Below are 26455 nucleotides of genomic sequence, written 5' to 3'. Positions count from 1 at the left end.
GAACGACTTAGTGAAGGTAGAGAGTGGACTAGTCAGGAAAAGCAAGGCACAGGCGAAGAACCTCAGCCGCTTGAGATTCAAATCAAAACTGAGGAAGGAGAAGGTCAGACAGGGACAGAGCAGGTATTTGATACACCACCGCGAACACCTGATGCAGATAAGGGAGAGACTAGAAAAAGAGTGATAGTTCGAGCAGAAGAAAATCAAGAGATCGAAGTGCTTGAACAGGATCAGAGAGGGTTAGAAGAACGGGTTCAGGAAACAGAAACAGAAATAAAGACAATCGAAAGCCAAAAACAAAATATTCCTGAACAAGGCCAGATTAGCAACCAGGCAGAAGAATTGGATGCTAGCCCTGGAACTAGCCAGATAAGGGAAGTAGGAGAAGAAAGTGGAGAAGAATTACCACAAGATAGAGAGAACAAGAAAATAAGAAAAGAAAGTGAAGTCCAAGTACCGACTAAGAGACTAAAGAAAAGAAACAACCTTGAGCCTAGGTTTGTAAAAAGATTGAGACTTAGGATAAAGACAGTGGAAGAAAAACGTGCAGAGGCAAGAAGAAGTGCTCGAATAGCAGAGCAAGAAGAAGACTCTTCCAAAAGAAGGAGTGAGCGAATAAAAAGACAAAACAAAAAGTACAAGTCTCCTGAATGGACACTGGTTTTGGAAGAACTTGAAGATCTTGATATAACTGACGTGAGCGACGGGGAACCTGTCCCAGAGTACTCAGCTGAAGAGGAAGACGAACCACCGTGAATTTGTACAAAGTAAGCTAGTTGTGTAAAAAGCCAAAAAGAGGGGTGAGAACACTCCTTCTGAGCCAAAATGTCTGATTCAACAGTGAATGGTAGACCTAGTTGCAGCCGTTTTAAGATGTGTTGCAAGGTGTGTATATGTAGTGTAGTAGTACTGATAGTTATCTGGATAGGATTAACAATTTTCATTCCCTTTGCTGTAAGTAAAGATACTAACTTTGTCCCTACTGAAACTGTAAATACTGACAGTGAGGAGCTAACAACACAGAGTGTAGCACGACATGAAAGAGCTTTGAGACAAACAAAACAGAACTTAGAAGCATCAGATGAGGGAGGACTACATTATCATGGAGTTAAGAACAAGACACACTTAAACGTTTTCGCAAACTTGTTAATACACTATGTAGAGACTATGGAAATTGAAGATTGCTATGTCTGCATGAAGCTACCTACTTCTGTGGCTGAAGGCGTGACATACCATCATCTGCCATTGACATATGGAATTTCCTGTAGCATTTTAGCTAGTTTATTTTACAAAAGGGGACCGTTACAGTATTATTACTCTAACAATGACGTGATTTTTTCTGAACTTCCTATACGTGGGAACTTGAATCCTGTACATACCAAAACTGACACCATAAGATATATGGGAGACTACTTTCTGACTATAGGGAACATTGACATAGCAGACGCACACAGAGATAACTTGACTTGTTCTTTGCGTGAGCAGGAAAAGATGTTCCTGAACATGGCAGAGAAAAGGAGAATTAAAATTCAGAAGAAGGCTAATGACGAAAGTCAGAAAAAGCCAAAGTGGGCAGAAAACATGGAAGGCACCTCATCTGGTGGAGCGGGTCCTGCTCTGTTGCTGGATTTTGAAAAGAAAGGCAAGCTATGTCTTCACCGCGAGAAGACTAGCTATTATAATAATGTTTTCATTGGTTCCAGTGAATGCGAACATAATTACAAGGTAATTGGAGGTTGGGGTTTCAAAAATGGGTCAGAGCCTGTGTTTCCTGGAATTTATTACATTTGTGGGGACAAGGCTTATTTCAAATTGCCGGATCACTGGTATGGAAGCTGCTACTTTGGCATTGTTTTCCCGAAAATATACCATGTGAATGGAAAAGCTGGAAACAATGAAGTTACTAATGGCTTAGTGCGTAGTAAAAGAGAGAGTATAGGTGAAATTATGGGTAGTATTTTCAGTGCACTGATACCTGGAGTGGGAGTGGTTCTGAATACTCACAGAATTTGCAAATTGTCTACTATAGTAGATGTGCTGTCTACTGAAACAGCTCATGGATTTCTGCTGGTCAATACCGAAATGGTTGCGATCAGATCAATGGTTTTACAAAATCGACTTGCTCTTGACACCTTATTAGCGAAAGAGGGCGGAGTCTGCCGGATGTTGAAGGCGCAACATTGTTGCACTTATATTCCGGATAAAAGTGTGCAGATCAAAAGATATGTGAAAAACATTACTAATTTGGCAAAGGAACTCAAACCACTCGAGGTTGATAGTGCCTGGAAGAGACTGGTAGATGGTCTCTCAAATGTAGGTCACTGGCTTGCTAGCATAGGTAAAAGCTTATTATTCAAAATTCTGATGCCAATTGGTATTATAGGTCTTATTATACTTTCCATTTTCTTATGCTGTAAATACCGCAAGCGCACCAAAAAGCACGAGATAAATGCAAGAGGAGTGAAACGAAGTGTGGATGAGATTGAATTAGAGGAAGTGAATGATCAGATATACAAAAAGGTGAAGACTTCTCACCCTGCTAAAACTGAAAGAGAAAAGTTAGAATGGTTGCTGGAAGAAATAGAACTTTATAAAGTGTGAAAGAAAGTTGGCATCTGGTTCCATTATAATTTGTGATGATAGTAGATATCATCAAAGAGGGGATTGATGAAGCAAAGCTTCGCATATTTTGCGGCTTGCCGAAATCAAGAACCTCGTTTATGTGTAATAAGGTAACAAAAATGTATGTTTTACTAACCTTTATTTTGTTTAGGCAAAGTTCCCGAAGCTTGCCTATGTGTATTTCTAATGAATTAATCCGTGTCCCTAAAAAAAATGGCCGCCGCTTGTATTTTAGTTACTGCGCATGCGTCAGCCACACTCACGTGTCCTGACGCGTCTGCAGAAGCGGAGGGAAAGTTATGCGCATGCGTAATTCATAGCTGTGCTTATCATGTGGTACTGCTCGTGCCACTGCTCTTGTGTCCGTGTCAATGTAGCTAACATTTAGATGCAATAAGTTTATTTCTTGATGATGAGTTAAAAGTACAAACCCTGTGATGTGTTTTCATAATGACATTATTATGTATTAATTTGTTTTCGCTTACTTTTCATGTACCGCGGGAAATGGGGGTCTGAGTGAGAGGAGAGCCATATTGGAGGTCCCTTCTGCGCCTGTGCGACATTCGGCAGCACGAGGGACCTTGACAGATGGAACACCGCCAGTTGGCAGTGATGGGCGAGATGCTCCTGAGAAAGTCACCTCTGCCCTGCGAGAACAGCGAATGTGGCTCCTTATATGATACATTGTAATGTTGCGCTACTGTTTGCCGTGTAACTTCTCATGGGAACCCCAAACCTGCTAGGCGGTACCCAAATATGCTAATGAAGGCTTCAATTCGTGTATTGTGATTGGTGTGTTACCCAAACCCTACCTTAGGACCAATCGAAATTGAGGGATTCTGACACTTTGCAACATTGGGGGGTGGTACACTGTCCCCAAACTGTATATCTACCCTGGGTTCACCTAGTGAACCGTCCGACTTGTCTGGTTTAGCTGACCTGTCACTGACCCAACGCACTCAATAGGTGACTGAAGATACAGAGCGCTGCGGAGCACTCTGTCCGAATTTGACCATAGACTAAGGTTCTACTGAACCTTAAAGTGCTGGCAAGGCACTTAGCTGGGAGTTCGCTGACCCAATCGGGGTCTTGATCGATAGCTGCAGAGCGGGTGGAGCGCAGGCGTTGCTTCCGAACTGTGGGTTCCGGTCCTGTCCTGAAGAGGGTCCTGTCCTGAGGGTTTGCTGTCCTGTCCTGAGGGTCCTGTCCTGATTCATTTTCCGAGGGTATCCTGTCCTGTCCTGGGTGTCCATTCTGCACCTGCTGTCCTTTGAGGGGTATCCTTCCTTGAGGGTTTCCTGTCCTTAACTGACCCGTGGCCAGGGTTTGGTTTCCACACCTTTCTAGGTAAATATTGCTCTGAACCTCTTGAAATTCTTGCACCTTCTGAATTTCTAACTTTTGCTTTAATAAAGTTCAACATTGCATATGTGATATTTTCCATGCCTTTCTGCAACTATTGAAAGTCATTTATATTTTTCCATAAGTTTATTCCTATGTCTTCTCATTTGTTAGAAATTATATTTTGCATAGCAGTGTGTCATTTCCTGATATGGTCTAGAACTTCGTTGCCTAGATTGTTCAAAGGCCCCTTCACCTTAAGTGAAGCGTGTTATTCATTATAAGCTCTCCTATAGTCACACACACTTAGCCTATCCCTGTCTAGATAATACTGACTTGCATAGTATTTTCTCGCTACATTTTATTTAGTACCTTGATGATTACTCTGTCATTATTTCTTCATGCTTATGTGATTTACGTTATCTTGGTTATTGATTGCCTTGTTTTATTGTACCTCATGCAAGAAAATATTGAACTTTAGATAAACATTTTAAACTTCCAGTTGTCCGTGGTCATTTAAACAGTATTTGAATGTTATTGGTTGGGTTTGTATTTTGCTGCCTTTCCTTTACAGCTAGCTCCCTGATTCATTGTGGTCATTAGGCACCCGCATCGGTGGATGGTAAGTCGGGTGCACCGAAAATTGGTAGCAGGGAACACACACACTCTCAACCTGGTAGAGCTCGTGAAGTCACCCGATCGATGTATATGGTGATTTGGAAAGTATATGGGCCCTGAAGCCGGAAAACGGCGAAAACTATTGGCCGGGTGGCCTCGCGCGCTCTATCACCTCTACCAGTGCAGGTGGTCTCCACCGCCCGCAGAAAGCCTCCGGATTGTCTTCTCCTGTCCCGAGTCCGACTTCGGCGAGGAGTCTGAGCGCCTCACGTCAGCGCGCTCCCGGACCAGGCTCGGAGGCAGGCGCCATCGTCACCAGCCGCGCTCAGCGAGACATCAGCGCCACCCTTTCTCTGGCAAATCCGCACTGCACGGCACGCGTGAAAGGGTGATATGGTGCGTTTGAAGTGTGGAAGATGCAGGATTACGGGACGGACAGTCCTGCCAAGTGTCACGCAGCACGCGTGACACTAACGCATTTCAGTGTGGTGGTCCGCATCACCGCACTGAAATTCTAAGTCACGCATTTATAAGGCCTCACTAAACCTGTCAAGCTGGCGCGCTGACGCACTATAATTAGCATTGAGCAAAGCAGCATGCCGTGTGCTGCTCTGGTAGCTAACCTGAAAGGGACTCTGACTAGCCTGCTGCAGGCCCAGGAGCTGGTTTATCTGCGCAGGCTCCATTCGTCATTCACGTGACACAATGGCTGTTAGTGAGAGTGAAACAAGTGTTCCATATTTAGCCAATGCCGAGACAGGGCGGGCCGCCCACGGCATGACGCGATCAGGCGGCAATTCTCACGTAGTTTCTTAAACTTTGGCTGGAATGGAGCTTGCCGCTGCTGGCACCGCCGGCCACAGCCAGTATGGTGCGTGCAGCTTCTCATCAAGGTGCTGCTCGAGTCCTGACCAGAGAGAGGGTTCACTTGTGCCTGCGACCTCTCATCTTGATGTCACACGTGTCTGGACTGGACCACGGCCGTGGCTGCCAGAGTCGAGTTTGGGGCCTGCACCCTCTCATGCCGCTGGCCGCCCTGCCAAGCTGCCATTGTCCAGTGTCGGGTAATGTGTAAATTTCAATTATGTTTAATTTTAGTCTGTCATGATCTTCACTACTGAGATTCTGCTGTGCGACTCCCTAAGTAATGTGCTCGGCTGCAGGACTTTCAGTTCAATGGTTTTGAGGCAGCGAGGACCCGTCCTTGCCCATCTCACCTGATAAAGCAATAAATGACGAGACCTCTTCCTCAGGGAGTAAAACCTGAGTGGCGCCCCTTCGCGGTTATTGGAGCGAAATGGAAAACAAAGACTTGATAGTGATGTTTGTGACATCGCTTCGAATCGTAAATACTGGACAAGCAAACACTTAGCTGCTTTCCTCACAATTTAACTTAGCTGCGTCATTGAAAAATAACTTCAACCTAATGAAAACAGAATAGGTTTTTTTTGTATCACGAAAGCAGTTGGCTCCAGACTGCTGGGTCACGTGCTCCCTGCTCTAACAGAAGGAGACAGTACAGCATAGCCAGAAGATGGTCTTTGTCTGTATCACTGCATACCCCCATGCTGGAGCCCCACAGCACGTGGGAATCCCCCAATAATGCAGGATCCCCACGTCATTCCAAATCCCAAGTTCTCAGAGCCTAGCTATTCATTCCGTTCAGTGTCCGTGTTCTGAGGAGGGACTCGTTCTTTACTTGCACTTTTTCATTTTAAAAGAGAGTACCTGCACTCTATATAATGGTCCAATACTTTTAAAAGTAGAGTACCAGCACTTCTTAGTAACAAACAGGTACGCTGGAATAGCAAGCACCAACATTTTTATATTTGTATTGCACAATCCTGCCAACTCGGAACTCTGAGTGTGATGCCAGAGAAGTATGCAGCTTCGCTGCTTCAAGAGTCAGTGTTACACGTCATGGACACCCAACGGAAGTGACATCAATGCGGTAATACCATTTGACATTCTAAATGGTAAATAAACTGTAAGCCCCGTCAGTATACAAAAGACAGGGTTAAATGGAGCACGACTGAATTATATAGTAATACTGAAAGGGACCACAAAGTCCATGTTGTGGCTCTGCTTCTACTTGCTGGAATAAGACGGGGGCAATGTATTATGAGGTAAGCTGTTATTGTTTTGAAAATAAACGCTAAGCACCAATGCTGAGATGGCGAGTTGCAGCCACTTCTAGTCTACAGCAGCACTGCCAATAAGGTCTCTTGCTCTCCTGTCCAAAAACACAGGCCAAAGAACCTCTCTGCCTCAGCCTGGTACTGCAGGTAGGACTTACTTCTGGAAGCAAAGGTGATTCCAGCAAGAGAACAGTTTCTGATCTGTGCAATGGGGGGCATTTTCTTTGAGACTGTGGAAGATTGGCTAAGATACTTTTGGAACTTCTAGTTTCTCAAAAGGCTCTCATTTTTAATATTTTATGTCATTTGGCAGTTGGATGTCACTCATAAGACTGGGACCTTGTAGCACTAAACCTACACAAGTCACTATTCTCCACTGCAGCAAGCAGAATTCAATTCTGTGGCTCTCTGGTTCAGCGCATTATTAATTAATAGAAGTCCCAAGTGGAGAGGCCGGAAAGACTCCCATTAGTGCCTTTCCATTTCTGGTGCTTTACAGCAGTTTAAAGATCTTCTTAGAGTTTCTCATTGCTCCAATGGGTGTAATTTCAAAATATTTATATGTTTTCCCCGTCTTCCTTGCTTGATTTTTGCTCGTGACAAAGTGTCACTCATAGTCATTGAATGTCACTCATAAATACCCCAAATGTATGAAAATGTCACACATAAGCAATCTGAAACCTTGGCAGCTATGGACGGATCAAAATTTGGGCAGCCGGAGCTGCTAGTCTGTTGCTGGCCACGCCCCTCGCCCAAATGTATTCTTGAGCCCAAATATGTCAGATGTTCCAGCTTAAATCAAAGATATGAACCACCCACAAAGTATTCTTAAAGTAAAACAAACACTGTTGTATGCCTTTCTCTTTTGCGAAATCACAATCATGCTTCCTCTTTGTCCCCTTCCTTCACCCCCTCATTTTAATATTTGGCATGCCTGTGACATGATAATACTATGGTCACATTTTCACTGCCACGCTTGAGGAATGGTCCTCAGATTATTTTGTTTTGCCACTCAAGGCTGAAAATTACGCAAGCACATGGTGTATTGCATCTTCCATTTCTCTCTTCCCGGTAAATGACTACCTATGATTCTTCTGGCCAGCTTTAAGGGAAGTTCTGTTGCTGGATTGTAGTTCACCATATCAGACACTAAACGATTTTGCATTTTTTCTTGGGACTACCCTGTCTACTCTGTACAGAGGAAACTGGATACTTCTGTTTTTTTGAATGAATGAACAAAAAGGCATTTATAAAGTGTATGCATACTCGAAGGAGTGTCCCGACACAGCCATTTCAATACAGCCATTACAGTACAGTGCCTTGTCTCTCGACCCGCCGTCAGCCTCGAACGGCGGGTCGAGAGACATGGCACTGTACGGGGGCCTGAAATGAAGTGACTAATTTGGACTACCTTTTCAACCCTAGGAGTTTCACCTATCACAGTGAACAAAAGAACTTAGAACTTGGATTGAACCAAACATTTTGAAGAACTGTACTGAGGAGAAGCGTGGCTCAGTGGTTAGAGGCGGCAGACCCGGAAGCTGAGATCGACCGTGGACCAGGGTTCGATTCCCCGCCTCGGCGGGTCTCGGGCTCAAAAATTCCACGGACTCGACAATTCTCGCTCTGGTGCCTACTCAACCCACGGGGTCACACTCTGCGACTCTGGGCAATAGCTTGCTTAATCTCCACTACGGCCCCTCGCAGCGGGATGCCTGGCTTTCACCTTGTGGACACCCTACCGGGGTTTCTCACAGGGGAATACCAGGACGGGTTCCCTAAGCAAGCGCCGGGACGCTTACGGGCAGCCGTGCGCTTTACAAATCCAGCACATTTACATTTACATTTACATTTACGTTTGTGTTTTGAGTAACTGTAGATCTTTGCTGAAGTGGGAGCCAAACTGAAAGTTCTTTCCTTGATGCTATTTACATTATCGGCATGATTGTATACCAAGCTCAAGAGTTTTATATAATGATCCTGGGGCTTCAGTGATCATTAGAGGATTGGAGTTTTTTTATTTCTGCCCTGAGGAAGCCCTATTCAGGGCGAAACGAGTTGGCTGCATTTTGGGCTGTATTGTTCCATCTTCATACGCCATAAGTGGTTCAAGAATCCATTAAAGGATCATATCTAACATCACTGAAGAGTCCGAACTGATTCATTTAATGTGCATTTTGAAATATTTATGTTGCCTCTCTGTGCGGTCTCTAATGTGCTATGACGACTGTGTGGTCTGTTGGCAGTGGACTTAGGAGGTGGGCAACTCTGACCTTTAATCATATTTATGACTTGTTGTATAGCTAGGGAGTGCGGCTTTAAACAACTTGGGGTTTAAGACTTGTTTGGGGCCTTCAGTGCCAACCAACAAGCTACAGTCACATATCAAATGCAACCTACGCTGGGAGGCTGTACTCCCTAGACAGATGTACATTGTTATTTGTACCATTATCCCTGGTTTCTGGTTCCCTTTCATTAGACCTGCACATAATATGATATTTCATTTCACAGACTTGTTGTCTAGAATGATTCCTAAGTTTCTGGTGTGGTGGTAAGGGTTGGTGTAGAACCGAGGTCTGACGGCCAATCTGGAGAACTAAGCAAAGGTCTTCCTTCTGAAGATCTCAACTTCAGTCTTGTCTGAGCTGAGTTTGAGGCAGTTGGATTGCATCAAGGTGGCATCTGTGGTCATGCAGATGCGAAGACTTCTGAGACTTATCGGAATGGGCATTCCATCTAACACTCAGCTCATCTACACATTGTGATGGCCGTTGGCACTCATGTCAGTGTCTGCCTGATTCCAACAGTGGGAATCTAATGCAACTTAAAATTCTCTTATCTCTCATGGGCATTCTTCCCACCTAGCTCCTAGTGGGATTACTGCTTGCCTTTTCATGTCTCCTCTTGTAAGAGGCAAGGACCTTTAGTGGTGCTCACCAGAGGTGGATCTTTATGCGAAGCAAATAAGGTCACATTTAGGGCCTCCTTAATCACATTGGCCTGCCCCCTGTGATCATCACAACGGTTGTACTCAAAGTTGTTTCTATTATCCCTCCTCAAGGCCCCCTTCCTTCACCACCAAAAGTTACACCAAAATAGGATATATTCAGAGAGTATTTGATAAATAAAAAAGAATCATGCTTCTAGATCAGGCATTTCTACTGAAAGTATACCATCTGAAATGTACGGGCAAGGATATGATGAGTCGTATGCTGTTTGTTATAATGCCTTTTCCTGAGGCCTACCTGACACTATCACATGTTGCCACAGATTATAACTAGCTGACAGCAATATAGGTAATTGGCTTCTAAATGAGATGAGAAAAAAACGGTCACCTTAGCATGGCAATCACAGTGTGGGCCGTCTTTAATATGCTATCTTGATCTTCCATTATGGTTCTTGCCAGTGTCGGACTGGCCTATAGGGCAATCAGACCGTGCCCGATGGGCTCGTCTGACAGATCAGTGTGTGGGCTGTGTGTTTTATGGCCAGGAGGGCCTGTTTTTACTGTTAATTTTACTGATATTAGCACAGGCCTGCCTGCAGCAAACAAAAAAGCATGCAATCGTCCATCCCTTGCAAACTACCCATACAGCGTGTCTTTATATGTTCAAAACTGGCCTGATTTGTAAATGTGGGCCACGTTTTCGTAGCTGTTTGGTTTGCTAATGGGGCCCTTTTTATTTAGGTGCCAAGGCCAAATTGTTGTCCCAGTCTGACCCTGGTTCTGGTGTGTCTCCACAAACTGAAACGTTACCCACTCACTAGGACTCTTATGTCAACCACTAATTGCACATCACTTCACCTAGATTGTTCAATTCTGTACTGAAAGGCTACACTTTTTGTTCCAGAAGTCTTACGCACTAAACTCTCTCCAACCTACTCCACTAACTAGAAACCAAGTTACAATGTCAAACATACTGAGAACTTCTGCTTTAAATCTGTGTTAAGGCATCCCTAATACATGATGCAGGTTTCATGGTTGAAACTCTCTTTCACTTGACACAACAGTGACAGTGATATCATTTTTATGCAAGTAACCAGTTGCTGGTTATTGATTGTCCTGCTACACTTCTTTCATTGTAATTAACACACTGTCCTTTTAATATCAGAATTGGGGCCTTTATTTCTCCTTGTTTTTTCCTCTTTCTATGTGTGCTGTATTTTGCAGCATGCATAGAAAGATGAAAATGCCATCAATTATTATTTATGTGTACGAAGGTGTCCCTTCTTGCACAAAAAAGCATGCATAGAAGGATGAAAATGCCATCAATTATTATTTATGTGTACAAAGGTGTCCCTTCTTGCACAAAAAACAATCATCCCCGCAACGCAAGCACCCTTACAACATGACGCAAGACTGCCTGCGCTGGCGCATGGCGGTAATTGTGCGATAGCACAGGGGAAAGCACACAAATGCGTCGTACTGTTGTTAATACAGCATCTCTGTGCTTTTAAAATGACACAGCTTGGTGTAGGAAAATGGCTTGCGGCGCCGCACTGCATAATTTTGTAGTAAATAAGGCCCTCTGGTTTTTAATGTTTTTTTTTTTTTATGAAATTTAAAACATAAACAATAAACAATAAAGAAACAAGGCAATACAATTGTTACAAATGGTGAAGCGTCCTGCGGGAAGGAAGGCACACAACCCTGGTACAGTCGACAATATAGGATGGGGGAGAACAAGGGGAAATTGCAAGCAGCAGGCATTTTAGCTGAAACAGTAGTAGGAATGTCGGGTCAGGGGGAAGGTGGAGTGGTCTCAACATGTGTGGAGGGAGGTGTACATATTTCACCTCGATAGGAGTTCCACTGGCCCCAGACTTTTCCCCATTTTCGGGGCCTGCCACGTATGTTGTCTTCTCTATAAACATACACCAGTCCATGTTTTCCTTCCATACCAGAACAGTGGGTGGCCTCTGAGAACCCCACAATTGCACAATATCCCTCTTGGCTATCATATTCCCGAGGGTCACCCACTGAGTCTGAGCCATATCATAGTCAGTCGGCCCCCAAACATTCAACAAACATCTCCTAGCTTCAGGCAACAATGCAACACCCGTGACCTCTTCCATAACCGCATGCACTCGGTTCCAATAACGCACAACCGCCGGGCACTCCCAGAGTATGTGAAGAAAAGTGCCCAGTAGATCGCATCCACGCCTACACATCCCGTCCGAGGAATACCCCATACTAATAAGGCGAGGACCAGTCACATAGATCCGGTGGCGGATTTTAAGCTGCACAAACCGGAGACGAGCCGGAATTGCAACCTCCTTCGGCGAAGATACCGCCGACTGCCAGTCTTCATCATCCAACTCCAGACCATCGCCGGTCCAGTCCTATCTGAGACGGTCTAAGAGGCCAACCCGATTATTTATCAACTTTTTATAGATCAGCGAAATTGTACTGTCGGGGACGTGCCCCTCCAGTACCCGGTCTTCAAGTGGGGATGCCTCCGGGATAGTGGTACCCGACGGAAAGACCGAGGTCAACGCGTGGCGAATCTGCACATAACGGAAAAACTCACTATCACTCAACTCGTATTCTGCCTTCAACTCCTCAAAAGTCTTGACCCTGTCCTTGACCCAGACATCATTCACTCTGCAAATACCAATCACGTCCCACCTATCAAAGCTTTCGTCTTCCACAGGGAGCCAAGCCTCTCAGATGCGTAAACTGGAGTCGCTCGAGTCAATCTATCCTTCCATCCTATTGCAGCATTCGCACGATACCATGCTTGCACCGCTATCTTAGTTGGACCCGTGAGCATCTTCCTGGCAGATTTTGTATAGAGCGCCCTGTTGTAATCCCCGCCAGGCAACAGCCACTTGTCCATTTCGAACGCAGGGTTTGACGGAGGACCATACGTGCCATGATTGATTGCCCCCAGCTGGGAGGCCCAATAATAGCGCCTAATATCTGGGAGTGCGATTCCACCATCGTACCAGGGGAGTGTCAGCTTGGCAAGGGCAATGCGGGATCGCCCGCCCCATATCAGTTGCCTCTGTAGACCTTCCACCTCTCGAAAGTAGCTCGCTGGGATAACGTCAAATGTATTTTGTAAAGCATATAAGAACCGGGGCAGTGACATCATCTTAAATAATGCTGCTCGTCCGAGGGGGGACAACGGAGGCTTGCGCCAGGCCACAACATCAGTCCTTAGGCGTTGAAGCGGGGGGAGCAAGTTACGTTCATAGCGGACCACAGGATCTAGGGCAATAAATACCCCCAAGCATTTGAAACCCGCCTGCACTACCTGTATGGGACAACCACGCGGCAAGGGAGGAGATTCACCCGAAAGGACATATACACAAGACCTAGACCAGTTAATTACGAGGCTGGAATTCTTCCCGAAAGAATTTAAAACATCAAACAACACTATCAGCGACTTCCGAGGTGACGTGAGGTAGAACAGGATATCATCCGTGTAAAGTGACACTCGGTCCTCAAAGTCCGGGGTCCACCGAATACCTTTCATCGATGGCTCCCACCTCAGCCAGGCTGCCAAGGGTTCCAAGGCGAGGGCAAAAAGAAGCGGAGACAACGGACACCCCTGGCGCGTACCCCTTCCGAGGGTAAACGGCCCAGAAACGCGACCATTCACGACCACCTGGGCCAATGGTTCCTCGTAGAGCAATCTCACCCAGCCGATAAAAACAGGGCCAAAACCAAACTTCGCAAGGGCCGCCCATAGGTACGGCCATTCTAGCGTATCGAACGCCATTGTGGCATCCAAGGAGGCCAATATGGCCGGCTCACGTAGCGACGCAGCCCTCGCAAGGGTGCCATATAAGCGCCGCAGATTCAATGCCGTGTTACGGTGTGGAATGAAACCGGATTGATCTGGATGGATCAGGTCGCCAATTACAGTTATCAAGCGGTTTGCGAGCACTTTCGCGAGGATCTTGGGCTCAGCATTTAAGAGCGAAATAGGTCTATACGATACACAACGATCCCGTGGTTTCCCCTCCTTATGAATCACGACAATAGATGCAAGTCGTTGATCAGAAGGGAGGGAACCCACATCTAACGACTCCAAAAACATAGACCGAAGATACGGCGCTAATTTATCAGGGCGCAGTTTGTAGAGCTCAATGGGGAGTCCGTTAGGGCCCATGGCCTTTCCAGATCGCACGGAGCGAATAGCAGTCGCCACCTCCTCGACAGAAAGCGTCGCATCCATCGATTCCCTGTCTAAATCCGACAAGCGGGGCAGCGCAATGTCTCTTAACAGCAAATGCGAGTCCTGCTCCGGCCCGTCGGAGACAGGGGAGTATACAGTTTGGAAGTGTTCCGCAAAACACTCCACAATCTCAGTAGGGTCAGTCCATCCAATCTCTCATTCAAGGGGACCACACGACTCGCCCTCTCCTTCTTGTCTAGCCAGGCAATCAACTTTCCCGCCTTATCTCCCACATCATACAAACGTCCTTGCTGCTCTCTACTCATCACTTTGGCAGCGTCCCTCACCAGTGCCCTATAGTCAAGTTGCTTGAGACTGAGGAGGTGGAGCTTGTCCTGAGTGACACCAAGCTCCAACTCCCCTTCCAAGTCAGTTATTTCGGTCTCAAGTCGGACCACAGCCTCGTATTTACGTTTCTTAGCGCCATTGATTAATGATAGCGCCTGGCCACTGATAACAGCCTTGAAGGCTTCCCACAGCGAGATAGAAGATGACACAGATCCCACATTTTCCGTGAAGTATCGATCCAATGAGTTGATCAACTCCGCACGGGTCCTAGGATTGCGGAGATACCAAGGGTTATTCGGGGCTACCCGACCCTCAGTTCCCTGCCTCGCTTCCATCACAAGCCATAACTGGGAGTGGTCCGAAATACCCCTAGCCAAATGTCTAATCTCCCTGACAGAAGAGGCCTGTGTCGCGGGCATCAGAATGTAATCGAGTCTCGAGAGACTAAAGTGTGCACCAGAGTGAAACGTGTATTGTAACTGCCCAGGGTGAAGAAGCCTCCAGCAATCTATTAATCCCAACGTATCCAAGAAGCCACCCAGCCAGGACCGTGATCTTAGGAGTTCCCTGGGGGGAGTAGCGATCGTCACCTCCGGAAACAACTGAGTTGACATCACCACCCACCACTAGGATACCCTCCGGAAGCTCCAAAATCACTCTCCCCAAGTCGGCAAAGGTCGTAGTCTGAAGGCCAGACGGGACATAGACAGAAAGCAGATTGATAGTCCTCCCCTCCCATCTTCCAGTGATGGCGGCGTACCGCCCCCTATCATCAAGGATGCTATCATCCACCTCCAGAGGGAGGGAACTCCTGACCAGTATGCCTGCCCCCCTAGAGCCAGTGGTGAATCCAGAATGGGCCCGAAGACGGTAGCCCCGCCGATTCATAGCATGGCATGTATTTCCTATCAGATGTGTCTCCTGCAGTAGTACAACATCGGGGGAGAGGCGTCTCAACAGTTGTAACACAACATCCCTCTTTATCCTATCCCCCAACCCATTAACATTCCAGCATAGTAATTTCAATCCCCTACCCCCCATCCCAGGAATAATTGCTGCATCCACCGCACAACGAACGCGACATCCAAATCCAGAAGTCAATCAATACATTGCCTTGAAATAAACGGAACACCAACAACTTCCCCCCCCTCCACCCCCCAACAAACATCCGAAACCCGACCCACCACCCTGCACCCCTGCGTTAGACTCAAAAGCCACCCCAACTTGCAGTGTGCCTGTCGCCCTAACATATAACTAATCTACGAAAAGAAACCCCAGAGGAGGAAGAGACCCCCCCCCCCCGCCACCCCTGGATAATCACTACTATCAAGCCAGTTTAAGAGTCAGCAAACCACAGCTGGATGATCTGTATGTAATCCAGGAAACTAGGTCCATTTCTCATTCCTGCTCCATTGGGCCACCTTCAGCTCCGCCAGAATGTTCAGAGTGTTCCTGCTGCCTGGGCAGCGTGTCGAGCCAGTCACTAGCGGCCTCAGGGTGATCAAAGAAAAACGTCCGATGTCCATATTCCACACGCAGCCGAGCTGGAAAGAGCATTGCGTATTTCATGTCCCTGTCCCTCAATCGTCTCTTCACCCCCTGGAACCCCATCCGTTGCTTCTGCACGAGCTGGGTGAAATCCGGGTAGAAGCTCACCGTGGTATTTTCGAATTTCGTGGGGCCACCCAGCCGCGACGCCTGCAGGATAGCATCTCTATCTCGAAAGTTGAAGATCCTGGCGATTATGGGTCGTGGGGTAGCACCCAGCTTAGGCTTTCCTCCCGGCACCCTGTGAGCACGTTCAACGGCAAAGAAGTTGCTTAAGCCTTTAGGTGCAAGATGGTTGACGATGAGGTCCTCAACGAGGAGATCCACAGTTGGGCTTTCTGGTTTTTCAGGGACCCCAACAATACGAACGTTGTTTCGTCTTGCCCAACCTTCAAAATCCTCCAGTCGGCGAGAAAAGAAATCGTTGGAAGACCGTAAATTGCGGACCTCCGTTTGTAGATCAGGGCCATAAGTCGTGAGGCTGGCGGTCTTCAAATCCAATGATTTCACTTTTTCATTGGTCTTAGCCAAATCCGCCCTGATCAGGTTGACATCGATTGCCACAGTGTCAAGATTTAGGGCCAGAGTCTCATATTGTTGGCCAATAGAGGTCTTCATGCTGGCAATGGCGCCCATGACATCACGTAAGGTCAAATCGTCTCCCGCCGTCGAGTCATCTCCCACATCACCCAGGGACTTACTCACACCACCGGGGGATCCCTTAGGATGCGTGTATCGGTCCATAACATTCGATTGTACGGTACCCCCACGGTGGACGGTATTGGTCTTTCGCTTCTCGATCTCCGGTTTGCCGGCCATCTTAGAAGTTGCGCCCCCGAGGGGTCCTCGAGACCTGGTGAAAATGGCTCAGTTCAGCTCAACCAAAGGGGTCCGCTAGAAGAGCAGGTTACAACTTGCCATACGACGACCAGTGACATGTGATCAAGATACTGGAGCGAAGTTGCGGAGTTGATTACGCCATGGGTGGTAGGAGCGAGACCGAGGCGGGAGAGGGTCCAAGGCCAAAAGTGAAACCGAAATCTAAGACCTGGGTAGAGAGCAGGATCAGGCAGGCCGATGTTGTTCAATTACTGTCCGGGCAGGCCATTGACTCGAGCCCGGGGCAGTTCCGTGGAGCAGGCCACAAATGTTCAGAGTATCATAAGATCGGTTCCCGGAGTCCAAATCGAGTTCTGAAAACAGCTATTATATCAGCTGGGTTGCATCTTCAATGACCCGTCGTCATAACCAGGATAGTATTCAGGATAAGTGCAGGAGGTGGCGAAGGTCCGGGAGCCCTGTGCTCATCACGGTTGCGCGCAAAGCTGCTCCCCCCGGCCCTCTGTTTTTTATTGCCATGCTCTGATTTCCTTTTCAAATGTCTCCTCCTTCCAGTTGTGGTTCCCGCTAATTAGGTATTTGTTCCACACCCTATTTGAGGGCCACATGCAGCATGTAGTTATACCTCATGTAATTTGCACTATTAATCTAAATGGCCCCTTTTGTGTCCCATGCTAAATACCAGACATATGTTAACTGCCACCCACAATTGCACTGCCTAACTGATATTAAGTGCACAATTAATGTGTCTGTTGTCCCATATATTTCATTGATCTAATACAGGTGATTCCAACGAGTAGCTTGTGAGCTACCAGTAGCTCTAGAGCTACCTGTGAGTAGCTCTCCTGTGTTCTGCCGGACCTAATAATATAGAGACTTTTGCTTGGTTGTATGCATAGTAAAACTTAAAAGCATGTTTTCAAGATGAAAAGTTGTCTATGTTCAGAACTCATAAGCTGGTTTTTGGCAAAAAAGAGTTGTGTTTTCAAAATGTTTTTAATGCTATTATTGAGTCGGGGATGCTCATTACTCACATTATTACCTTAGTGTCAGGGGGATTGTAGTCGTAGCTTTTATGTATTACCCATGTATTTCCAAATTCTCAAAGGATTCTTTTTACATTACTGCTGGAAATCCTGCCTCATACACTGATGTGATCACTGCTGATAATCTTGGATGGGGTGGTCACTATTACATCACTAATAAGTAGCTTGGGCTAATTTCCATTGAACCTAAGTAGCTCTTATTGCTGAAAGGGTTGGAGACTTATGATCTATTGCATTACCTACCTTTCAGTGGAGAAAAAAAGTTACATTCCTCAGTTTGTGAATTCATCATGCAAGCAAATTGGAGTTCAGGCATGCATAGATGTTTGTTTTCATGCATATATGTCTAAGTTCACATGGCAAGAAATGATGATATATTTAAATAATGAGCATTCCCATAATTCCTAAACTTCTAACAACAAACAGGTACTTCAAAACCAGTAATCATTTGGTTAGAAGTTTGGGTTGCACTAGCAGTTTCTGGCTGTTGACAACAGCAACATTAGGAGGTGTCTCTTTGTCCAAACAGAACATGCATGCTTACCAATTGCATCCGTCTTAAAGCTTGCCTCGGGGCCTGGGTGGCCCATCCCTCCATCCCCAGTGCGGCTCAGCTGTACACAGATGGAGTACTCTGTACTTGGCATGAGGCCTTCGAGTTTCACAGTTTTTTCTTTGACTCTGACTGGAAGGGGAAACACAGATAAGAGGACATTTTTACACATTACGTTTTAGTAGTCTTGAAAGGATTCCTCAAACGCTTTGCAAGGGTCTATTATTATTTTATTTCACTGTATTTATAAAGCGCAAAGGTACCATTACGAAAAGCCTCTTGGTGCTATAGAAAGACTATGACTAGAAAAACGTGAATTCGTAAGAAAGAGTGAGTCTAAAAAGAGAACAGCCAGGAATTTAAACATTTAAGGGCAGATTTATAAGCCCCTTGTGCCACTTTTGCGTCACTGTTCCCATGTTAAAAGTGACGCAAAAGTGGCGCAAGGGGCTTGTAAATCTGCCACTTACTGCGTGGGCGTAACGCAGGCCACTGCAGCCCCTGCGGAGCAGGGGGTCCGCAATCCTTTACGGTCCTCTCAGCCCTTCAGGGGCCCCCATTCAGCCCAACGCTAGTGAACATCTGTGAGATATTGGGGTCTCAGGGGCCACTCTTCACATTGTTTAGAGGGGCCTGCATTTGGCGTTATGCCACTGATTTCCTGATTCTCATATGGTCAGGATCAACATGAAGACGGAGGAGAGTGAGGCATAACTAAGGGTAGGAACCCTTCTTTCCGAAGTGAGATTTGTTCGGTGCGTGCGGTGCCTTGGTCTAGGTTCATCAAATGTAGATTGGCCATTCAAAAAATGTAGGAAACCTTCAGGTCGAAATGATTCTCAGCACGGGGACACCCTTTTGGGTAATTATTTGCGCTTTATAAGTTGTATTTATTCATTCATTCATATCTCTAATGTACAATTTATCACCGTAGTGACGAAAAGCAAAGGTGATGTCAGCAATTCCATGTCTACTACAAGTTTACTTGGAATTCCAGTAACCTGTTTCTCGTTGGGAATGTATTCCTTAAACCCCCGTGCCTATAGAGAAATTGAGAGCACACTGGTCAGTTTTGAGCAATTATATCCAAGTGGGAGGGCACTGCAAAGTAGTTGCTGACACATAGTTAAGTTAAACAGATGTGAATAATGTTTGGGGGGGGGGTGGAAATCCCTGGTAGTTATTGTCAGTGGTGGAGTTAGAGGGCTCAGATACGTGCCAATGACTTGATTCTACCCTCCCTTGCTCAATTACTATTTGGGAAAGACATTTTCGTAAAATAATTGTTTGAAAACAGATGCTTCAACTTGAGAGTGTACTTCAAAATGTCTGTCAAATGGTGATGACTTGGACCCTAATTTACATGAATGATAACTGATCTGCAGTATTCTGTGATATGTGACTGGCATTACTACCTCAATCGATCAATCAATCAGTCGATCAGGATTTATTAAGCGCGGCTAATCACCCGATAGGGTATCCAGATGCTTGCAGGTACTGGAGTCTTATTCGAACAGCCAGGTCTTGAGGGCCATTCAGAATTCCAGAAGCGAGGTGATGGTATGGTGGTGCGTGGGGAGGCTGTTAATGGTGTTTGCTATGATGTGCGGTAGGTGGTGGGGCCGCGTTGGGAGGGATTTAGAGGGACGATGACGAGGGAAAATTAAATAAATAATAAACTTTCCCACGACATCGTCCCTCGAAATCCCCCCCAACGCGGCCCCACTGCCCCACCGCTGTTACCTGCACAGACTGCAGCTGTGTGGCAGAAGGAGCGACCTCAGGGGAGGATGGACGTCACAGTCAGGGGGCCCATGTATGGCAACTGACTGGCTCTGCCGTGCCTTGGCACTGTGAGAAACTGCTTTTCTGTTCCCAATGTTTGATGGTATTAGCATATCATTATTGTGCAAAGTCATGTTGAGCCCATCAAGTGTAGTGTTCGCCCTTAAAGTTTTCGGCTAGGCACCAACCTCTTTATGTATTCATTTAATTAGTACATAAATCATTGCTATGCATGAAAACTGTTATAATGCTCTTCCTAGGAATATTAATTCTAGTCTGTCTCAACCATTAATCACTGAATATCAGGTACCCAATAAATACCAACACATGTAGAATCAATTTATACGTTACATTTTCTGTGCATTTGTTGCAGATTTGTTGTTTGCTGAGATCCTTGTAAAAGTCCACCTGCGGATGGAATGTGTGTGTGTGCATGTGTGTACCGGGGCCGTGCTTGCATGTGTGCATGGGTGTGTGTGTTGCTGAACTAAGGCATCATACACACTTTAGGAAGTGGTGGATGGACACAGTCTTTTCCTGCCTCGTGTATGAAACGTATTAACTGGTTCAGCTTCATCTGCCAGGACAATTGTCTCCTATGCTTTAAAGACACTCAAAAAGTTCTGTGTGGTCCAAACATTAGGGTTTGTAGAGGCCTCAGGGTCACAGAGCCACTCCCATCCCACTTCCTCACAAAAAAAAAAATAAGTAGTTTTAAGGACGACTGCCTTCTCACCATATAAAATAATGGGGCCGATTCACAGAACTAATCTGAGACAAAATCCTAAAATTACTACTTTTGGTATTCACAGATGGTATTTAGTAGTAGTAAAGTTAGGATTTTGTCTTAAGTTAGGATTTTGTCTTCAGTTAGAATTTTGTCTTAAATTAGGATTTTGTCTTAAGACCAAAATTTAAGACAATCTTACATTTAATTTAAGACAAAATCCTAACTAAAGACACAATCCTAACTTAAGACAAAATCCTAACTTTACTACTACTGAATGTCTTCTGTGAATACGCCAGGTATGGGAACACATGGAGAGAAATATTGCCTTTCAGCGGGAAATGGTATATTTCAAAGCTCTGTTTTTAATATAAAAGCAGGGCCTTCGGTGGTCTATTCACTGAAAATACAAGACTTGAAAAAAATATTATTGTCGACAGGTGCTCGTGGAAGTGATCCAGCGGGCTATAGAAAATATATCATAAACAACGCTACCCAACTTCATAACCTATAAACAAAATTCTATACTAAATATGGACCCATTTATGAACCTGATATATTTTGGGCCTACTGAATCAGGTGGTCAGAATAAATCTATATACACATTATTTACAAACTATATACATATTTATACATTTGCAGAAAGAATATTGTCATTAGAATAAAACCCAACCATTTAAACGACCACCATAGGCGACATGATCTAGCTAATGGTAACCTACACTTCTGAATAACCAAGACCAGCTTGTTTGTCAAAAGTAAGATTTTATTTTCTAAATTATGGTATGTAAATTGAATGTTTTATAATTGAATTTTATTAGCAATAAAGCAAGCATGATTGTAAAGAATTATGGAAAGACATAATTTAAGCAAATGAATCAAAGTTAAAATGAATATTTAAAGTTTAGCATTTCTAAAACCTAAGTCCCTAAATAAGCTAAATAGATAGAAATTAAAGTAAAATTCTTTGAGGATTCTTACGTGCTCCACGCAAAGTCCAGCAGCACATCACCCTCATCGGAAAGTCAGAAAGCAGCAGCCAGCCCAACCCTAAGGGCATGACTTTTTATACCTTTCTACGCTAACTAAACTAGCAAAGGAAAGTTTTCAGAAATCCTCGACGTCCCATTGGCTGAGAGTGACAAGTGACATGTCACCAGATTCTCAAAAAAGTTCCACAAAATCATGTCTTACAAAGACCATTGTCTCTTCCACGTGAAGCCAGAAGCTTCCTGCGATTGCAACTATGTATTAAGTCATCCTCGCAGCTTCCATAGTCTTTCAGTACAACTTCCGCGGATGCCAAGTTAAGGACTGACAAAATGTTCACTTTCGACCTTGGCCATGTCCGACAGAATGATGTCAGCTCATCAGTTTTTGCTTTGTGAATGCAGCTTCAATAATCGTTTTAATTCAGAATGGACGTCTCGTGATTTTCTGCAGAATTCTAAGTCAGCTCTTTTTCTGCGGATCAAATGACTAGGCCCAAAAGCAGGCAACTTATGTTTTCTAGTATAAAACAAACACAAGAAAAGTATTAATGTAAGAAATAATGTAGATTCTGTATCCACCCCATGGTTTACTAATTAATTAACCCACCCGATTAATCAAAATGTTACCTAGCCATTGCAAACAAATAAAGCAGCGTTTATATTTACCAGTCTCCGTTTTTCTATGAGACCCATATGCACCTAGAATAGTAGAAATGACATCACACAGACAAGGAAAAGCAAAACAAGCACATGCTTATTTTAAGTTTGCAGCAGTTAGTAATGACAAAAACGAAAACAATAAATTATTTTATTATTTTGCACTAACAAAAAGATGCAACATTTATGCACGTTTATGAGCACACATGTTAGTCCCCCCACGTGTAAAGTTTAATCTAAGTTGTATTAGCACGACATATCACAAATCATTAATAATTTTATTCATGTTATGGAAATGTGACTTTGCGAGTTTAAACAAAATTTTGTTTTCTATCTCGCTCCATCAACTCCCTCATCTGGTGATTAACAAATCACCACACCAGCACTCAAAATTTTGGTAAATTAAATTCATAAGAAATCGATTCAAATTCATTTGTATTAGTAAACCTAAAAATCTGTTTCAGCATAATCTTTGCAATTAACATGACGCTCTCTATGTAACTCCTGTAACTCGATCTCCCTTTCTTCTTCTTTTCTGAGTTTATAGATTCTCTTCTTTTCCTTCAACTGTTTCTTTCTTTTATGTAACAAACAACCTACTTTAGTCAAAATAAAAATGAATACTATTATAATCAAAGGTGCCAAAATCTTGCCAAGAATTGAACTTCCAATATTATGAAACCAGTTTTTAATTGCTTGAAACCTTTTTGAAAGTTTCCCTGTAAAATCTTCTTCTTCTAAAGGAATTATTTCTGAATGCATTTGTGTAATATTCTTAATATACATTTCAATATTCTTACTCTCATCAGGAATATATGTACAACAATGTTGGACATGTAAAATGCCACAGACTCCTCCCTCTTTTGCTAGGAGTATGTCTAAAGCAAGACGATCTTGAATTACCATGGATCTAATTGCAATAACTTCAACATTCACTAATTGAAACCCATCAGCAGTGTCAGTTGATAATCTATCAACTATAGTGGACAATTTTCTGATTCTCCCTGCATTTAGGGTTATACCAACAAAAGGTATTACAGCTTGAAAAATATCTCCCAGAACTTCGGTAAAAGTTTCTCTTTTAGCTCTATTTACATAATTATGAATTTTAAACAATCCTTCTGAATCTCTGTCAACATGAAACACTTTAGGAAAAACAATTCCCACATAACAAGTTCCATACCAATGGTCTGGAAGGTTGTAGTAGGCTTTGTCACCACAAACAAAATAAATTCCAGGGAAGATAGGATCTTTTCCACCTTTAAATCCCCAACCTCCCATAATCTGATAAGTATCTTCACAGTTACTTGCACCTACAAAATAATTATCAAAAAGTGTATTATCTCTTCTAATGCAAAGCTTTCCACTAACAGGTTTGTCTATGTGAATTGCAATATTTTCAAGCATTTTGCCATTTAATTTCTCATCCTCTTTTTGCCAGAAGGATGACTTAGTCTGCTTGACTAATTCATTTCTCTTATAAATTGCTCTTCTCTCCTCAACCATATTCAAAAATTTCTTTCCTTCAGCACTTAATTTACATGTTAAATTATTCTTGTAAGCATACTCGTAAGTGAGTTCGTTAGTAACAAGGAAATATTCTCTCATTTGTTTTGCTTTCTTATGCTTATTTAAAGCATTATCAATCTTAACATTAGCAAAAATCTCATCATAATTTGAATAGTAATATTCTAAACGACCAGTTTGATAAAATAAACTAGTTAATACACTACATGTTACAGCATAAGTGAGAGGAAGCATATTATAAGTTACTCCCTCAGAAACAGAAGCAGGTAACTTAACACAGACATAACAGTCTTTAGCATCCATTACCTTGACATATTCACTCAAAAGCTTTGTGAATGTATTGCTTGAAAAATCACCTATTGATTTATCTTGATGAATGTTAGGCTGATGATCAATAACTTTTGCAGATGCACTATGTTTAGTTTGGCTAACCAGAGCTTTGCTTGTTATGTTAACTTTGTGTAATTCTCTATTCATTTCTAAAGGGATAATCACAGCTAGTACTAACCAGAGCAGAACTAAAATGAGCAGACACACCAGAGTCATCTTACAGCATCTTTTAAAAACAGAACATTTTGAAGTGCTCTCCTTAACGTAAGGCATTTTTTAGGTTAGTTTTAGCCTCAAAAATAAAAATAAATTTTAAAATTTATATACACCCCCCTTTTAAAATATATTTTTCTTTTATAACCCTAAACAAGATTTCTTCGACCTTATGTCATACATAAGTTTTCTTCAACTAAACAGTTTTTCTTCGACCTTGTGTCAACTAACAAGATTTCTTCAGCCTTTTGCCAATTCAATAATTCTGTACTTCAATCATTGTCACTAATTTCTTGGATTTCGTTTTCTTCTTCACTACTATCATATATGTCTATAACAGGTGGAATTACCAAGTAAGTCCACTCAGGAGACTTGTATTTCTGGTTTGGTCTAATTATTCTCTTCCCTTTTCTCGATATTACTTCAATTTTTCTTCCAACTCCAATTTCTTTTCCTGGACTCTTTTGACTACTGATTTCTTCAACTTGTTCTATTGGCTTTTTGATCAATCTTACTCTCAATCTTCCACCAGGCCAGTAGTCTGCTTTTCTCACGTATTTCTTCTTTGGTTCAGAATTATTTGATTCTGACTTCCAAGTCCTTTTCTTTCCGTTTTCACTTCCACCCTCCACGTCACTTTCTTCAGTTTCGTAGTCTGAAATTTCAATTGACTCAGGAACTTCTCTATTCGGCAATTTCACTCCTTCAGGAACTTCACTTTGTCTTCCATCACTGGTACTCGGTAATTCGTTCTCCTCCTCTTCCTCAATTACCTCTAGCTTCCCAGATTTCGGATTTTTGTTCCTTACTTCAGAGCTTGTTCTCTGCCTTTCGATACTCTCCCGGTCTGAAACTTCCTTTGGTTCAGCTTCTTTGTCTTCAATAGAGACAACCGAATCCTCAGTTATCTTTCCTTTTAACAGATTCTCTTCTCCTTCAGAATCTATTTCAATTATTTCTAAGTCTTTTCTTGTCAGATTTCCATTCACTGGCACAGTTTCCAGATGTCGACTTTCTTGTCGATCTTCAGAATCTGGAATTACTTCACCTTCTGTTCTGTCTTCTGCTTCAGAATCTGAATCATCTGTAGTATCACTTTCAACATCAGAACTCTCAGGAGTTGGTACTGGAATAGTATGACTTGGATGAATCCAGCGTTTCAATCCTCTGCACTTTACAGCATTAGTAGTGATCAAGATTATCTGCCTAGGTTTCTGCCATCTAGGAGATAGACAATTCCTTCTCCGATGTACTTTCGTTCTGACCCAGTCTCCAGGTCTCAGATCATGTGTCAAAACTTTGTCATTTGATTGAGCTTCAGTTCCCACCTGATTAGACACAGAAGTTACCATATCAGATAACCTTTTACAGTAATCCAAAATTGCACTGTCATTTATGCTCAACAGTTTACCTACAGGTACAAAAGCTTGTCTCATAACTCTTCCCATTATAATTTCATGAGGACTCAGACCTGTCTTTTTATCTGGTGTACTTCTTAATGACATCAAAACAAGTGGAAGAGCATCAGTCCACTTAACACCTGTCTCAAGACACATTTTTCCAATTCTGTTTTTGATAGTTCCATTTATTTGTTCAACTACACCTGATGCCTCTGGTCTGTATGCACAGTGTATTTTCTGCTCAATGCTCAAAGCTTCACAAATTAACTTCAACAGTTTGTTATCAAAATGGCTTCCTCCATCACTCTCAATAGTGACTGGAAAACCGTACCTTGGGATGATTTCTCTGAGCATTAGTTTTGCTACTGTAATTGAATCACAATGTCGTGTAGGGAAAGCTTCTACCCATCTTGAGAACAAGCATACAATTACAAGTACATATTTCAAACAGTTGTGTAAGGGCATTTCAATGAAATCTATTTGTAACCTGGTAAAGGGACCACCCTCTCGACCAATTATTCCTGTCCCCACCACTGATTTTCTGTTTGGATTCATTTGTTGACATGATAAACACCTTTGACAAAAAGATTCTGCAATGGTTCTAAATTTGGTATTGAACCAAGTTTCTCTAAAAAGTCTGACC

At 43.6% G+C, this 26455-nt stretch overlaps 1 protein-coding gene across 1 annotated transcript in view; it reads right to left on the bottom strand.

Moving 5' to 3' along the window:
• The window catches only part of TEK (TEK receptor tyrosine kinase), a 668093-nt gene that overhangs the window by 325796 nt on the left and 315842 nt on the right, over positions 1 to 26455 (bottom strand). Inside the window, exon 11 of the mRNA XM_078676713.1 lies at positions 18173 to 18313. Within this exon, the coding sequence (XP_078532839.1) occupies positions 18173 to 18313 (141 nt within the window). The remainder of the gene's footprint in view (positions 1 to 18172; positions 18314 to 26455) is intronic.

The sequence above is a fragment of the Lissotriton helveticus genome, chromosome 2_1, assembly GCF_964261635.1.
Source record: "Lissotriton helveticus chromosome 2_1, aLisHel1.1, whole genome shotgun sequence".
NCBI classification, from domain to species: Eukaryota; Metazoa; Chordata; class Amphibia; order Caudata; family Salamandridae; genus Lissotriton; species Lissotriton helveticus.
This window is presented reverse-complemented; position numbering and strand designations above follow the sequence as displayed.